General features: G+C 48.4%; 2 protein-coding genes across 2 annotated transcripts in view; one reads left to right on the forward strand and one right to left on the reverse strand.

The window, feature by feature from the left end:
• Positions 1-1,565, reverse strand: part of LOC147106472 (NADH-cytochrome b5 reductase 3-like) — a 61,624-nt gene extending 60,059 nt beyond the window's left edge. The window contains exon 1 of the mRNA XM_086009691.1: positions 1,498-1,565. Coding sequence (XP_085865817.1) covers positions 1,498-1,518 — 21 coding nt within the window. The 5' untranslated portion in view covers positions 1,519-1,565. The remainder of the gene's footprint in view (positions 1-1,497) is intronic.
• A 114-nt stretch (positions 1,566-1,679) lies between these two features.
• The window catches only part of endouc (endonuclease, polyU-specific C), a 50,562-nt gene continuing 36,499 nt past the window's right edge, over positions 1,680-15,742 (forward strand). The window contains exon 1 of the mRNA XM_086009692.1: positions 1,680-1,781. Within this exon, the coding sequence (XP_085865818.1) occupies positions 1,771-1,781 (11 nt within the window). The 5' untranslated portion in view covers positions 1,680-1,770. The remainder of the gene's footprint in view (positions 1,782-15,742) is intronic.

Below are 15,742 nucleotides of genomic sequence, written 5' to 3' on the forward strand. Positions count from 1 at the left end.
CTCCCTCTCTCTCTAATCCCCCCCATTCCCTCCCTCTCTCTCCTAATCCCCCATTCCCTCCCTCTCTCTCTAATCCCCCCCCATTCCCCTCCCCTCTCTCTCCTCTCTCTAATCCCCCCATTCCTCCCTCTCTCTCTCTCTCTAATCCCCCATTCCCTCCCTCTCTCTCTCTAATCCCCCATTCCCTCCCTCTCTCTCTCTAATCCCCCATTCCCTCCCTCTCTCTCTCTAATCCCCCATTCCCTCCCTCTCTCTCTCTAATCCCCCATTCCCTCCCCTCTCTCTCTCTAATCCCCCATTCCCTCCCTCTCTCTCTCTCTAATCCCCCATTCCCTCCCTCTCTCTCTCTCTAATCCCCCATTCCCTCCTCTCTCTCTAATCCCCCATTCTCTCTCTCTCTCTCTAATCCCCCATTCTCTCTCTCTCTCTAATCCCCCATTCCCTCACCTCTCTCTCTCTAATCCCCCATTCCCTCCCTCTCTCTAATCCCCCATTCCCTCCCTCTCTCTAATCCCCCCATTCCCTCCCTCTCTCTAATCCCCCCATTCCCCTCTCCCTCTCTCTAATCCCCCATTCCCTCCCTCTCTCTAATCCCCCATTCCCTCCCTCTCTCTAATCCCCCATTCCCTCCCTCTCTCTAATCCCCCATTCCCTCCCTCTCTCTAATCCCCCATTCCCTCCCCTCTCTAATCCCCCATTCCCTCCCTCTCTCTAATCCCCCATTCCCTCCCCTCTCTCTATAATCCCCCATTCCCTCCCTCTCTCTCTCTAATCCCCCATTCCCTCCCTCCCTCTAATCCCCCATTCCCTCCCTCCCTCTAATCCCCCATTCCCTCCCTCCCTCTAATCCCCCATTCCCTCCCTCCCTCTCTCTCTCTAATCCCCCATTCCCTCCCTCCCTCTCTCTCTCTCTCTATTCCCCCATTCCCTCTCATTCTCCCTCCCTCTAATCCCCCATTCCCTCCCTCCCTCTCTCTCTCTAATCCCCCATTCCTTCCTTCCCTCCCTCCCCCTCTCTCTCTCTCTCTCTCTCTCTCTAATCCCCCATTCCCTCCCTCTCTCTCTCTCATCCCCCATTCCCTCCCTCTCTAATCCCCCATTCCCTCCCTCTCTCTAATCCCCCATTCCCTCCCTCTCTCTATAATCCCCCATTCCCTCCCTCTCTCTCTCTAATCCCCCATTCCCTCCCTCCCTCTAATCCCCCATTCCCTCCCTCCCTCTAATCCCCCATTCCCTCCCTCTCTCTCTCTCTAATCCCCCATTCCTTCCTTCCCTCCCCCTCTCTCTCTCTCTCTCTCTCTCTCTCTAATCCCCCATTCCCTCCCTCCCTCTCTCTCTCTCTCTCTCTAATCCCCCATTCCCTCCCTCCCTCCCTCTCTCTCTCTCTCTCTCTCTCTCTCTCTATTCCCCCATTCCCTCTCCTCTCTCTCTCTCTATTCCCCCATTCCCTCTCCCTCTCCTCTCTCTCTCTCTCTATTCCCCCATTCCCTCTCTCACCGCCGTCACTCGGCGCCACATTGTTTCTTCTCCGGGACGCAAAGTGACCGCACCTAAGCCCCGCCCCTCATTTTATGCTGATTGATCGCCCCGCCCTTCCCCTCGCTCTCCTATTGGCTAGACGCTCTCCTGACCTCTTGCTCCGATTGGCTGATCCTCCCGGTCGGGGGGCGTGGAGTGACAGGCGAGCGGGCCAATCGGTGAGCGCGGTGAGGCTGCGCCGTTATTCTGCCCGCGGCGACTCCCGGACATTCGGAGCATCGGCGCAGGATCATGGCAGCGGGGTGAGTGAGGCGGAGAGACCGGGAGCGGTCGCAGGGTCTGACTCCGGCTGTTGTGACCCAGCTTCACATCAATCGCTGCAGCGCTGGGAATTTGCAGCATTATTTATTTTGTCTCTTTCTTTACCCGCTTTGTGATTCCGAGTTTGCGGCTGTTGCTGCTGTTACACAGCAAGATCCCCGGGTTTGGGGGCGTCACAGTCCAACAGGTGAACAATGTAAGAGCCCGCTGCGCGGCTCTGCCACTTGTAGCTGTGACGGCTCCCTCTCTGTCTGGGGATCTTTACACCAGCCCAGTATTCCCCTGGATGTCACCCCAGAATCCCAGAGCCGGAGCTTCGGGACTTTCCAGAGTGGGGCTCGAAACTTCCGCCTGCTGTCCCCGGGCTTGGGGTGCTGCCCCCGGGCTGGCGAAGCTGTCCCCGGGCTGGGAACACTGTCCCTGGGCCACAGGCTCCCTGTGCAGATCCCACAGCACCTTTCAGAGAGTTGGGAGTTTCTTAGGTGTCCTGGCCAACATTCATCCCTCAACCAACACTGCCAGAGATAGGTTATCTGTTCATTCAGTGCATTGGCTGCTTGTGGGAGCTTGCTGTGCACAGATTGGAAGCTATTAGCAACAGAGTCTGCGCTTCAGACAGAAAGTTATCTACTGATGGTGTGTGAAGCGGATTGGGACAGCCTGAGATCAGTTGCTGTTAATGGATGTTCTTTCCTCACTTGTGCCTCGGCAATTTCTGACAATCGGTTATTGAAGTCAATCAGTGCGGGAGTGGCATTTCCAACACCTGGTACCCATCACCAGTGAAGGGAGATCTAAAAATCAGTTTCAAGGACCACTTGGTTCTGCCCAAGCTCAAGGGAGAATCTGTAAAACGGGTTTTGCTAATTGGATGCTTAAAAATGCTGTTCAAATGTTAATGAAAGTAAAACCATGTCGCGCTTTAGAACAGTTCCAAGGGACGGGCATTTGTGAATCTCTGAAAATAGGGAACTTATAAATGTCTGCCCCAAATACTAAACTTCAAGGGTGATACTGCAAGGGTGGAGAATTGAACGCTTTGTGTCAGTGCCCTCAGAGTGCCCACTAACTCTCAATCCTGGGGCGTGGTCTCGCTGATGTATTTTTGATTCAATGTGGAGCAGAGTCCAGAATGGTTTGTGTGTGAATATTTCACATTTTCATTCAGCATCACTTTTACTGACTTCCTCTCCTATTGCAAGGTCTTATTCTCTTCAAAATAATGTTACCTGCTCACCTTTGAAGGAAAAGCCCAAAGCAGATTAGTCAGGTTTGATGTCCAGTGTGATTGTTCACTTGTGTGTGGCAGTCGAGGTGATTAGGAAGCAGGTTCAGGACATGATGGGTGACCTATTCATTACTGTCTGTTTAATTAGAGCCCTTGTATACTTGCATCATCATCCTACGCGTCCTCAAGAGACTAACAGTGTTTTATTATTGTAAATGGAATTCCTCAATTTGGACGTGAATAATCTTTAAATGAATAAGTTGTGTAAGTGACTTTAGGAAGTAGGAATGACTCAGTGTGTATTTATAGAACACATCAAGCCTGCAGTGATGTTCTGAAGTTGTGCAGCGGTTAAATTACTGGAGCTGTACTGAAGTAATTAGAATCTTGCTCTGTTTCAAAGCCCTGTCGAGTGTTTACGGTACTTTGTGTTATAAGTGGCCGTTTCTTCAGATCAGTCATTGCAAAGGAACAAAGAGCGCCTGTGCGGCAGGGTTGGGAGCTGCAGTCCCCGGTCTGCCGAGTGGCGCAGTATTTGGAGGCTGCAGTCATTCCGATTGTCGTGCAGTAGCGTCTGGGCATGTGAGGGGCGAACGGCAAAAATAGTGCCGAATGTAACAGTACTGGAGCCGGTGGTGTAGGCAATTCAGACCCAGCCGCCCGTTGAGGACAGTGTCTCTGGTGCAGGAGAGTTCAGTTGTGTGTGTAAATAGGTGCAGAGTGTAAATTCAGAAAGCAATAACTGGCAACGGTTGCAAATTGGAGTAAAATTGGATCTAGAAAATTGATCCTGTGGATAGTAATCAAATTGGTGCTGGGAAATGCTGCCTGGCTGTATAGAATGAAGCTGTGTAATCTAATCCCCTCCCGACACTCTGATAGCTGTTCGGGACATTTTATAATTTGGAGGGGAAAAATAACGCTTGGCAAAACCTGGAACTTCTTCAAAAAGCACTGGCAAGCTGTAGAAAATAGGAAGTAATTTTGTGCCAATAGATCCATATTCTGACGCAGTGTTGTAGGGTTGGGCTGTGAATCCCGGATATTGGGCTGTGATCCACAGGTATACCCAGAATTACTGCTGTTAGCATCTGGGTAAACACCTTAAGTCAACATTTGCTCTGTTCCTCTCCCCTGTGCCTCCCCTTTCTAACGTCAAACAGGATCCCTTATGGGAAGGTATCCAGCTGATGGCACTCTTGAATAAATGCTAAGAGTTATGAATTAGGAGCTTGACCTCTGCTCAGTCTCGTTCTCCCAATAATGTGCCTGGGATCAGAAAGTTAGCTGGTCAGGAAATGTGTGTACAGTTCCCAGTGTTACAATTGCCTTGTTAGTGCTTTGTCACCGGTTGGATTGCTGCATTTCTGACCCAGCAGGAAGTTTGGATTGTTCTTGAAAAGACAAGTGGATGGGAACCTGGCTTAAAACTGTGGAAGAAAGTAAATGCTAGCTGGATTCCTACTAATATCTCCGATTAGCTCTAATTTATATTTGTTCCTGGCTAGAACTCTCAGCGATCTTTTTATAGAATAGCAAAATACTGCGGATGCTGGAAATCCAAAATAACAACAGGAAACGCTGGAAAAACTCAGCAGGCCAGGCAACATCGGTGGAGAGAGAAACAGAGTCAACGTTTCAGGTCGATGACCTTTCGTCAGAACTGGAAAAAGGCAGGAAATGGAGAGCAAGTTTAGGGGCTGGGAAAGGGGGGAGGGGAATGAAAGAACAAAAGGGAAGGTCAGTGATAGGATAGAAAGCAGGAGAGATTAAGAGAGATTCAAGGCGAGAGGAGGTGGTAATGGGACAGGTTAAGGAACAAAGGATGGCTCTAGATGAAGTGTGAATTGCGCTGGCAGAGTGAAGGACAGCTGGCATGTGGGAGGGAAGAAAAAACACAAACAAAAAGTGTGGATAAAAAAAAGAAAATATATATGATAGGGGCCGAGGTTATGATCTGAAATTGTTGAACTCGATATTGAGTCCGGCAGGCTGTAAAGTGCCTAATCGGAAGATGAGGTGCTGTTCCTCGAGCTTACGCTGAGCTTCCGTGGAACAGTGCAAGAACCCGAGTACGGTGAGGTCCGAGTGGGAATGGAGCGGTGAATTAAAGTGACAGGCCACCGGGAGCTCGGGGTCACCCTTACGGACTGAACGGAGGTGTTCCGCAAAGCGGTCACCCAATCTGTGTTTGGTCTCCCCAATGTAGAGGAGACCGCATCGTGAGCAGCGAATACAGTATACTAGATTGCAAGAAGTACAAGTAAATCGCTGTTTCACCTGGAAGGGGTGTTTGGGGTCCTGGACAGTGGGAAGGGGGGAGGTATAAGGGCAGGTGTTGCATCTCCTGCGCTTGCACGGGAAGGTGCCAGGCGAAGGGGCAGGGGTGCTGGGGGTGATAGAGGAGTGGACCAGGGTGTCTCGGAGGGAGCAGTCCCTTCGGAATGCTGAAAGGGGAGGTGAGGGGAAGATGCATTTGGTGGTGGGATCACGCTGGAGGTGGCGGAAATGGCGGAGGATGATCCGCAGAATGTGGAGTCTGGTGGGGTGAAAGGTGAGAACAAGGGGAACCCTATCGTGGTTCCGGGAGGGAGGGGCAGGGGTGAGGGGAGAAGTGCAGGAGATAGAACGGACACGGTCGAGGGCCGTGCCAACCACAGTAGAGGGGAATCCTCGTTTGAGGAAAAAGGAAGACATTTCGGAAGCACTGGTATGGAAGGTGGCATCCTCGGAGCAGATGCTGTGGAGACGGAGAAACTGGGAGAATGGAATAGAGTCCTTACAGGAGGCGGGGTGGGAGGAAGTGTAGTCCAAGTAGCTGTGGGAGTCAGTGGGCTTGTAGTGAATGTTGGTCAATAACCTATCCCCAGAGATGGAGACGGAGATGGAGAAGTTGAGGAAGGGAAGAGTCGGAGATGGACCATGTGAAGGTGAGGGAAGGGTGGAAATTGGAAGCAAAGTGAATGAAATTTTCTAGTTCAGGGCGAGAGCAGGAGACGGCACCGATACAGTCATCAATGTATCGGAAAAAGAGGTGAGGGAGGGAACCCGAGTAGGACTGGAACAAAGAGTGTTCCACATATCCCCCGAAAAGGCAGGCATAGCTAGGACCCATGCGGGTACCCATGGCAACACCTTTGATTTGGAGGAAATGAGTGGAGTCAAAGGAGAAGTTGTTCAATGTGAGAACAAGTTCAGCCAGGCGGAGGAGGGTGGTGGTGGATGGGGACTGGTTGGGCCTCTGTTCAAGGAAGAAACGGAGCGCCCGAAGGCCATCCTGGTGGGGGATGGAGGTGTAGAGGGATTGTACGTCCATGGTGAAAAGGAGACGGTTGGGGCCAGGAAACTGGAAACTGTTAAAGTGACGGAGGGCGTCGGAAGAGTCGCGGATGTAGGTGGGAAGCTTTTTATAGTCCTAGGACGCTGAGGGAAGTGAAGGAGGAAATCACGGCGGTACGGACCATAATCTTCCAATCCTCCTTCGACACGGGGGTGGTGCCAGAGGACTGGAGAATTGCAAATGTTACACCATTGTTCAAAAAAGGGTGTAAAGATAAACCCAGCAACTACAGGCCAGGCAGCTTAACCTCGGTAGTGGGGAAGCTTTTAGAAACAATAATCAGGGACAAAATTAACAGTCACTTAGACAAGTGTGGATTAATTAAGGAAAGCCAGCATGGATTTGTTAAAGGCCAATTGTGTTTAACCAACTTGATCAGGTTTTTTGATGAGGTAACAGAGAGTTGATGAGAACAATGCAGTTGATGTGGTGTACATGGACTGCCAAAAGGTGCTTAATAAAGTGCCATATAATAGGCTTGGCAGCAAAGTTGAAGCCCATGGAATAGAAGGGACAGTGGCAGCATGGATACGAAATTGGTTAAGTGACAGGAAACAGACAGTAGTGGTGAACGGTTGTTTTTCGGACTGGAGGAAGGTACACAGTGGTGTTCCCCAGGGGTCGGTTCTAGGACCACTGCTTTTCTTGATATATATTAATGACTTGGACGTGGGTGTACAGGGCACAATTTCAAAATTTGCAAATGACACAAAACTTGGAAGTATAGTGAACAGTGAGGAGGAGAGTGACAGACTTCAGGAAGACATAGACAGGCTGGTGGAATGGGCGGACACATGGCAGATAAAATTTAACACAGAAAAGTGTGAAGTGATACATTTTAGTAGGAAGAACGAGGAGAGGCAATATAAACTAAAGGGTACAATTCTAAAGGGGGTGCATGAACAGAGAGACCTGGGGGTGTATGTGCACAAATCATTGAAGGTGGCAGGGCAGGTTGAGAAAGTGGTTAAAAAAGCATACGGGATCCTGGGCTTCATAAATAGAGGTATAGAGTACAAAAGTATGGAAATTATGATGAACCTGTATAAAACACTGGTTCGGCCTCAACTGGAGTATTGTGTCCAATTCTGGGCACCGCACTTTAGGAAGGATGTGAAGGCCTTAGAGAGGGTGCAGAAAAGATTTACAAGAATGGTTCCAGGGATGAGGGACTTCAGTTACGTGGATAGACTGGAGAAGCTGGGGTTGTTCTCCTTGGAGAAGAGAAGGATGAGAGGAGATTTGATAGAGGTGTTCAAAATCATGAGGGGTCTGGACAGAGTAGATAGAGAGAAACTGTTCCCATTGGCGGAAGGGTCGAGAACCAGAGGACACAGATTTAAGGTGATCGGCAGAAGGACCAAAGGCGACATGAGGGAAGACTTTTTTACGCAGCGAGTGGTTAGGATCTGGAATGCACTGCCTGAGAGGGTGGTGGAGGCAGATTCAATCACAGTTTTCAGAAGGGAGTTAGATAAGTGCCTGAAGGAAAGAAATTTGCAGGGCTACGGGGAAAGGGTGTGGGAGTGGGACTGGCTGAAGAGCTCTTGTAGAGAGCCGGCATGGGATCGACGGGCCGAATGGCCTCCTGTGCTGTAACCATTCTATGATTCTAATCTATAGATTTTAGATAAACATATCAGCAACTGTCTCCGAGATTCTCATTCGTTTTTTTTAATTTGTTTATGGGATGTGGGCGTCGCTGGCAAGGCCAGCATTTATTGCCCATCCCTAGTTGCCCTTGAGAAGGTGGTACAGCACCGATTACAGCAGGGATCATTGAGGAAAGAGCTCTTTCACCAGCTGATGGGGGTTGTTTTCTGCAGTTAAAATGTTAACAGAAAATCCGCTGCAGCTCATTACAATCTCTTCTTCTGGTGCCTGGTTCTGAAGGGAATGGTAGCACAGTGGTGATGTCACTGGGCTAGTAATCCAGAGGCCTGGACTGATCCGGCGATGTGAGTTCAAATCCTATCCCCGCAGTTGGGGAATTTAAATTCAATGATGATGTAATCAGTAATGTTGACCATGAAACTACCGGATTGTCTTACATCCACATCCTGTGAATGAATTTTAAAAATCCACTAGAACCAACTGCCATCTGGTTTGGCGACACTTTCTGGTGTTCTAACCGGTGACTACCGCTGCAGTTACAAGGCTTGTGATCTGGGTTTCAGTTAGACAGTGCCCCAGCCCAATTGTTTGAACCTCTGCGGAGTTAAAAAAAAAATTAAAAAAAAGACGTGCATTTATATAGCGCTTTTCACAACCTCAGGATGTCCGAAAGCGCCTTACATTAAGTGATGTTGGCCAGGGCAGTGGGGAGAACTGCCCTGCTCAACACACATTGCTCTGTGTGAGGCGCTGACCTGATTTGGTGTGAGAATGTGTACTCGGGGAGGCAGGGCCCACTTCTCTCCAAACCTTCAGATACTGAATCCATTTCCAAATGGAGGTTGGACTTGTCCTAAGATCTCACTTCTGCTTGAATTGCTCTTTCTGAATTGTCTGGAGCAAACCAAACCGATTGGGGGATGACGATGTTAACTGAAGTGCCTTGCTGTATGAACTGGCAGTGGGCTCGTAACCCCATCCCCGCCCCGGCCCCCCAGGCCAATGGCTCCCTTTCGCTGCTCACTGCCGTTTTCAGTCAAATCCGCAAATGAATGTTGTGTAAATAAACAATTTCTGAGCTGCATCTGTGTGTGTAAAACATTATTTTAATATAGCGGAGAAGCTGGCCAGATGTGCATAAACCAGACAGTTCTGCTCAATGTGCCCATACATAGAATGATACAGCACAGAAGGAGGCCATTCGGCCCATCGTGTCTGGTAGAGCTATCCCATTAATCCCACTCCCCTGCTCCTTCCCCACAGCCTTGTATATTTTCTCTCCAAGTATTTAGCCAATTTCCTTTTGAAAGTTACTATTGAATCTGCTTCCACCACCCAGTCAGGCAGCGCGTTCCAGATCACAACAACTCACTGCGCAAATAAAATGTTTCCTCATCTCGTCTCTGGTTCTTTTGCCAATCACCTCTGGTTACCGACCCTCCTGCCACTGGAAACAGGTTTAAGTCCGTGAGTTAAAATTCTATCAGTCAGCCTCGGCATAAACTGCTTTCAATAGAAAGTGTGCTCTTAAAATGGGGTCCCGCCCACGGAGAAACGAGCAGGATAAGGCCGTTCCCCTGCCTTTTAAATGGTTGTTCATGTAATACATAAGAATTGAGTATCAATCTGTTTGTAATTTGTAACCAGGAGGCGGGCTGCACTGAGACAGGAAGTGTGTAAGAGTGAGTTCAGTTTTAGCAGCATTCAGTGTGTGAGCTGCTCTACATCTCCTGTTTGCTTGGAGTCCTCAACATTGAACATAGAAGATAGGAGCAGGAGTAGGCCATTCGGCCCCTTGAGCCTGCTCCGCCATTCAATGAGATCATGGCTGATCATCCAAATTCAGTACCCTGTCCCTGCTTTCTCCCCATATCCCTTGATCCCTTTAGCCTTAAGAAATATATCTAACTCCTTCTTGAATATGTTTAATGAATTGACCTCAACTGCCTTCTGTGGTAGAGAATTCCACAGGTTCACCACTCTCTGGGTGAAGAAATTCCTCTCATTTCTGTCCTAAATGGCTTACCCCTTATCCTTAGACTGTGACCCCTGGTTCTGGACTCCCCGGCCATCGGGAACATCCTTCCTGCATCTAGTCTGTCCAGTCCGGTCAGAATTTTATAAGTTTCAATGAGACATCCATTGATTCATTCCAGCAAAGGTGAAATGCTGCAAATAAAACTGCAGCTCTGCAGCTTACAGGATCTGATCGACGTGTTTATATCACAACTCCTTCCGTTCAGCATAAATAAATATATTTTTTCAACAGTTTGGAATCCTGTTGATTGGCGCTTTTTTTTAGAAACTGAAATCTGTCCCAGCAGACGGAACAATGATCCAGTGGCTATACCTTGGTTCACAGACTGGTCGCATTGAGCTGCCAAACCCCCTCATTCCCATCTCCCCCACCCCTCCTGGGCAGGCCAGTTAGTAAAGGAAATGTGTAACTTTAAGTGGAATTTGAGGGCAGACATTGTTACTGAGAGCATGCAGGCTTCCCAAATCACACCGCGTGCAATCGGCCAAATACTGCCTGGTGTTTGAGCCCACAGCACAGTGAAAAATGGTCGAACCAGAACTACCTTTATTGCAAAAAGTGGTTCTCAGTTCAATTACAAAAACAAAATAACTCTCCGAAGGAAACGGGCCATCTGCAGCGGTTGAGCAGCTTGTGGTTTGTCGTTCTGGGGTGTGTCTGTTATTTATGATAGGGCCTGAGCCGTTAAACTGCGATCACGAGGGGGAGCGATGTGGCAGGAAAAGTTCAGAGACAGACTCGATCAAACAGTGCCAGCACAGAATGGCTATATTTAACTCCCAGTATGATTGTGCAAAAACACTTCAAAGTGAATTTTTTGACATCTATAATTTTTTGAAGTGCAGTCACTGCTGTGGCGCAGGAAACGCGGCAGCCCAATTGTGCACAACAAGATCCCACAAACAGCGATGAGATAAATGACCAGATAATCTGTTTTCAGTGATGTTGGTTAACATAGAAACATAGAAGATAGGAGCACCTGAACCAGAGCGGGACAAATATCCTTGCGGGGAGGTTTGCTAGCACTGTCGGGGGGGGTTTAAACTAACTTGGCAGGGGGATGGGATACAGAGGGAAGCTGAAATAGGGGGGGATGTGCTGCCAATTATGGAGGAAAAAACAAGTCAGCTTGGTAGACAGGGCAAATATATAAGGGCAAGGCTGGATGGCATCTATTTTAATGCAAGGAGTCTTGCAAATAAGGTGGATGAACTGAAGGTGTTGATAAACACATGCGAGTATGATATTGTTGCTATCACGGAGACATGGTTGAGGGAGGGGCAAGACTGGCAGCTCAATATTCCGGGGTACAGAATCTTCAGGCGAGACAGAGGGGGAGGTATAAGAGGAGGGGGTGTCGCAATATTAATTAAGGAGTCAATTACTGCAGTAAGGAGGGATGATATATTAGCAGGTTCCTCTAATGAGGCCATATGGGTGGAGCTTAAAAACAAAAAGGGGGCAAGCACTTTGCTGGGAGTGTACTATAGGCCTCCAAACAGTCAGGGGGAAATAGAGGAACAGATATGTAGGCAAATCTCAGAGAAATGTGCAAATAATAGGGTAATAATAATGGGGGATTTCAACTTCCCCAATATTAACTGGGATAGTCAAAGTGTGAAAGGCTCAGAGGGTGTAGAATTCTTAAAGTGCATCCAGGAGAGCTTTTTGAGCCAGCATGTAGAAAGTCCTACAAGAGAGGGGGCGGTACTGGACCTAATTCTAGGGAATGTGGCCGGCCAAGTGGAAAAAGTGCTAGTAGGTGAGCACTTTGGTGATAGTGACCATAATATGGTAAGATTTAAGGTGGTCATGGAAAAGGACAGGGATGGGCCGGAAATAAAGGTTCTAAATTGGGGGAAGGCCGATTTTAATAGGATAAGGCAGGATCTGGCCAAAATGGACTGGGATCAGCTACTTGTAGGAAAATCCGCATCGGAGCAATGGGAGGCTTTCAGAAGGGAGATTGAGATCATACAAGGGCAACATGTTCCATTAAATGTCAAGAGTGGTTCCAAAAACCACAGGGAACCGTGGATGTCAGGGGATATACGGGAATGGATTAGGAAAAAAAGGAGGGCTTTTGGTAGATACAAAAGGCTAAAGACGGAGGAAGCCCTAGAGGAGTACAAAAAGTGCAGGGGGATACTTAAAAAAGAAATTAGGAGATCAAGGAGGGGCCATGAAATAACACTGGCGAGCAAAAAAAGGAAAATCCGAAGATGTTTTATAAGTATATTAAGGGTAAAAGGATAACTAGGGAAAAAATAGGGCCCATTAGGGACAAAAGTGGCAATCTGTGTGTGGAGCCGGAAGATGTAGGAGGGGTTCTAAATGAATTTTTTGCATCTGTTTTCACTATGGAGAAGGACGATGTAGACATAGAAATAGGGCGGGGGGGACTGTGATATGCTCGAACATATTAACATCGAGAGGGAGGAGGTATTGGTGGTTTTAGCTGGCCTAAAAATGGATAAATCCCCAGGCCCGGATGAAATGTACCCCAGGCTGCTGTGTGAGGCAAAGGAGGAGATTGCGGGGGCTCTAACACATATATTCAGGACCTCTCTGGCCACAGGGGATGTGCCAGAGGACTGGAGAACCGCTAATGTAGTACCATTATTCAAGAAGGGTAGTAGGGAAAAACCGGGGAACTACAGGCCAGTGAGCCTAACATCAGTGGTAGGAAAATTACTGGAAAAAATCCTGAGGGACAAAATTTGTCTCCACTTGGAGAGGCAAGGATTAATCAGGGATAGTCAACATGGCTTTGTCAAGGGAAGATCATGTCTGACTAATTTGATTGAATTTTTTGAGGGGGTGACTAGGTGTGTGGATGAGGGTAACGCAGTGGATGTGGTATACATGGATTTCAGTAAGGCCTTCGATAAAGTCCCGCACAGGAGACTGGTCAAGAAGGTAAGAGCCCATGGAATCCAGGGTGCCTTGGCACATTGGATACAAAACTGGCTTAGTGGCAGAAGGCAGAGGGTGATGGTCGAAGGTTGTTTTTGTGACTGGAAACCTGTGGCCAGTGGGGTACCACAGGGATCGGTGCTGGGTCCCTTGCTGTTTGTGGTCTACATTAATGACTTGGATATGAATGTAAAGGGTATGATCAGTAAATTCGCAGATGATACTAAAATTGGTAGGGTGGTAAATAGCGAGGAGGGTAGCCTCAGTCTGCAGAACGATATAGATGGGTTGGTCAGATGGGCGGAACAGTGGCAAATGGAATTTAACCCGGAAAAGTGCGAGGTGATGCACTTTGGGGGGTCTAACAAGGTAAGGGAATACACAATGAAGGGAAAGACCCTAGGCAAGACGGAGGGTCAGAGGGATCTGGGTGTGCAGGTACACAGATCCCTGAAGGCGGCGGAACAGGTGGATAAGGTGGTAAAAAAGGCATATGGGATACTTGCCTTCATTAGCCGAGGCATTGAATATAAGAGCAAGGAGGTTATGATGGAGCTGTATAAAACACTGGTTAGGCCACAGCTGGAATACTGTGTGCAGTTCTGGTCGCCACACTACAGGAAAGATGTGATCGCGTTAGAGAGGGTGCAGAGGAGGTTCACCAGGATGTTACCAGGGCTGGAGCGCTTCAGCTATGAAGAGAGACTGGGCAGATTGGGTTTGTTTTCCTTGGAGCAGAGGAGGCTGAGGGGGGACATGATTGAGGTGTACAAAATTGTGAGGGGCATAGATAGGATGGATGCTGAGGAGCTTTTCCCCTTAGTAGAGGGGTCAATAACTAGGGGGCATAGATTCAAGGTAAAGGGCGGGAGGTTTAGAGGGGATTTGAGAAAGAACTTTTTCACCCAGAGGGTGGTTGGAGTCTGGAACTCACTGCCTGAAAGGGTTGTGGAGGCAGAAACCCTCACAACATTTAAGAAGCATTTGGATGAGCATTTGAAATGCCATAGCATACAAGGCTACGGGCCAAATGCTGGAATATGGGATTAGATTAGACAGGGCTTGATGGCCGGCATGGACACGATGGGCCGAAGGGCCTCTATCCGTGCTGTATTACTCTATAAGAGTCGGCCATTCGGCCCCTCGAGCCTACTCCGCCATTCAATGAGATCATGGCTGATCACCCAAACTCAGTACCCTGTCCCTGCTTTCTCCCCATATCCTTTGATCCCTTTAGCCTTAAGAAATATATCCAACTCCTTGAATATATTTAATGAATTGGCCTCAACTGCCTTCTGTGGTAGAGAATTCCACAGGTTCACCACTCTCTGGGTGAAGAAATTCCTCCTCATCTCAGTCCTAAATGGCTTACCCCTTATCCTGGTTCTGGACTCCCCGGCCATCAGGAACATCCTTCCTGCATCTAGTCTGTCTAGTCCTGTTAGAATTTTATAAGTTTCAATGAGATCCCCTCTCATTCTTCTAAACTCCAGCGAGTATAAGCCCAATCGACCCAATCTCTCCTCATATGTCATTCCTGCCATCCCAGGTATCAGTCTGGTGAATCTTCGCTGCACTCCCTCCATGGCAAGAACATCCTTCCTCAGATAAGGCGACCAAAACTGCACACAATACTCAAGATGTGGTTGAGGGATAAATATTGACCAGGACACCGGGGAGAACTCCCCTGCTCTTCTTCGAATAGTGCTGTGGGGTCTTTTACACCCACCTGAGACAGCAGACGGGGCCTCGGTTTAATGTCTCTGATGAGATAACATTGAATGTTGCACCGTGAATGGGGTAACTCGGGTCAAGTAGGTGTGGAACCAAGGTAAAAATGATGAAATAACATTTTAACAATGTGACTACTGTTGCTAATTCAACTAGCAACATTTTGCGATTGTTGAAATATTATTGAAAGCAGCACTAGTTCCATAAACAGCGGGGAATATTTTACCAATATAAATAACCTTCTATCTAAACAGACAAATATCACAAGCATGGCCTCTAGTACTGGGTAATTTCTAGTTAGCCACCTCGTGTAGTGCGGGATTTTTGTCAGGAAGCTGAGAAATGTTTTTGATAGTTGGCCTGTTACTCTGTAGTCTAAAACTGTGATTCTTGATCCTTGTTATGGATCGAGCAGTCTTCACTGAACTCGGACCATCCCAGGAGCAACTGTGCAATTTGGGCCTTCAATGGGCCTGTTTTTAATGCGAAACTTATAAATATGGCGTGGTGTCCTGAGAGCTGCATGAACTCTTAAGAGCCTTGGAATGTGGTTGTACGTCAAAGGCGCTACATAAATGCAAGTTGTTGTTGAGGCAACTCCCGACCTAACCCACTTGTCCTTCCGGATGTTGGGCTGTGTAATTTGTGTCTGATCTGTTGAACCCCTGGTCCATGTGCTTGCTCTCTTGCTGTAATTTAGTGCAATGTTCTCCCATATCTTCAGTTGCACAAAAGGCAATGGTTATTTTGTAACATGTATCCAGAGACTGATTATTTAGGGTTTAGAATTTCTGTTCATTCTCGGGATGTGTGCAAGGCTGGCGTTTGTTGCCCTGAGAAGGTGTTGGGGGGCCGTTGCAGTCCGCGTGGTCTCCCGCTTTTGCTCTTCGCTGTGTGTGGGTGGGTGGATGCTCCCTGTGGGTGCTCCCTGTGTGTGGGTGGGTGCTCCCTGTGTGTGGGTGGGTGCTCCCTGTGTGTGGGTGGGTGCTCCCTGTGTGTGGGTGGGTGCTCCCTGTGTGTGGGTGGGTGCTCCCTGTGTGTGGGTGGGTGCTCCCTGTGTGTGGGTGGGTGCTCC

This window comes from Somniosus microcephalus, chromosome 16 (genome assembly GCF_052327205.1).
Source record: "Somniosus microcephalus isolate GS21.2 chromosome 16, FLI_Smic_1.0, whole genome shotgun sequence".
NCBI classification, from domain to species: Eukaryota; Metazoa; Chordata; class Chondrichthyes; order Squaliformes; family Somniosidae; genus Somniosus; species Somniosus microcephalus.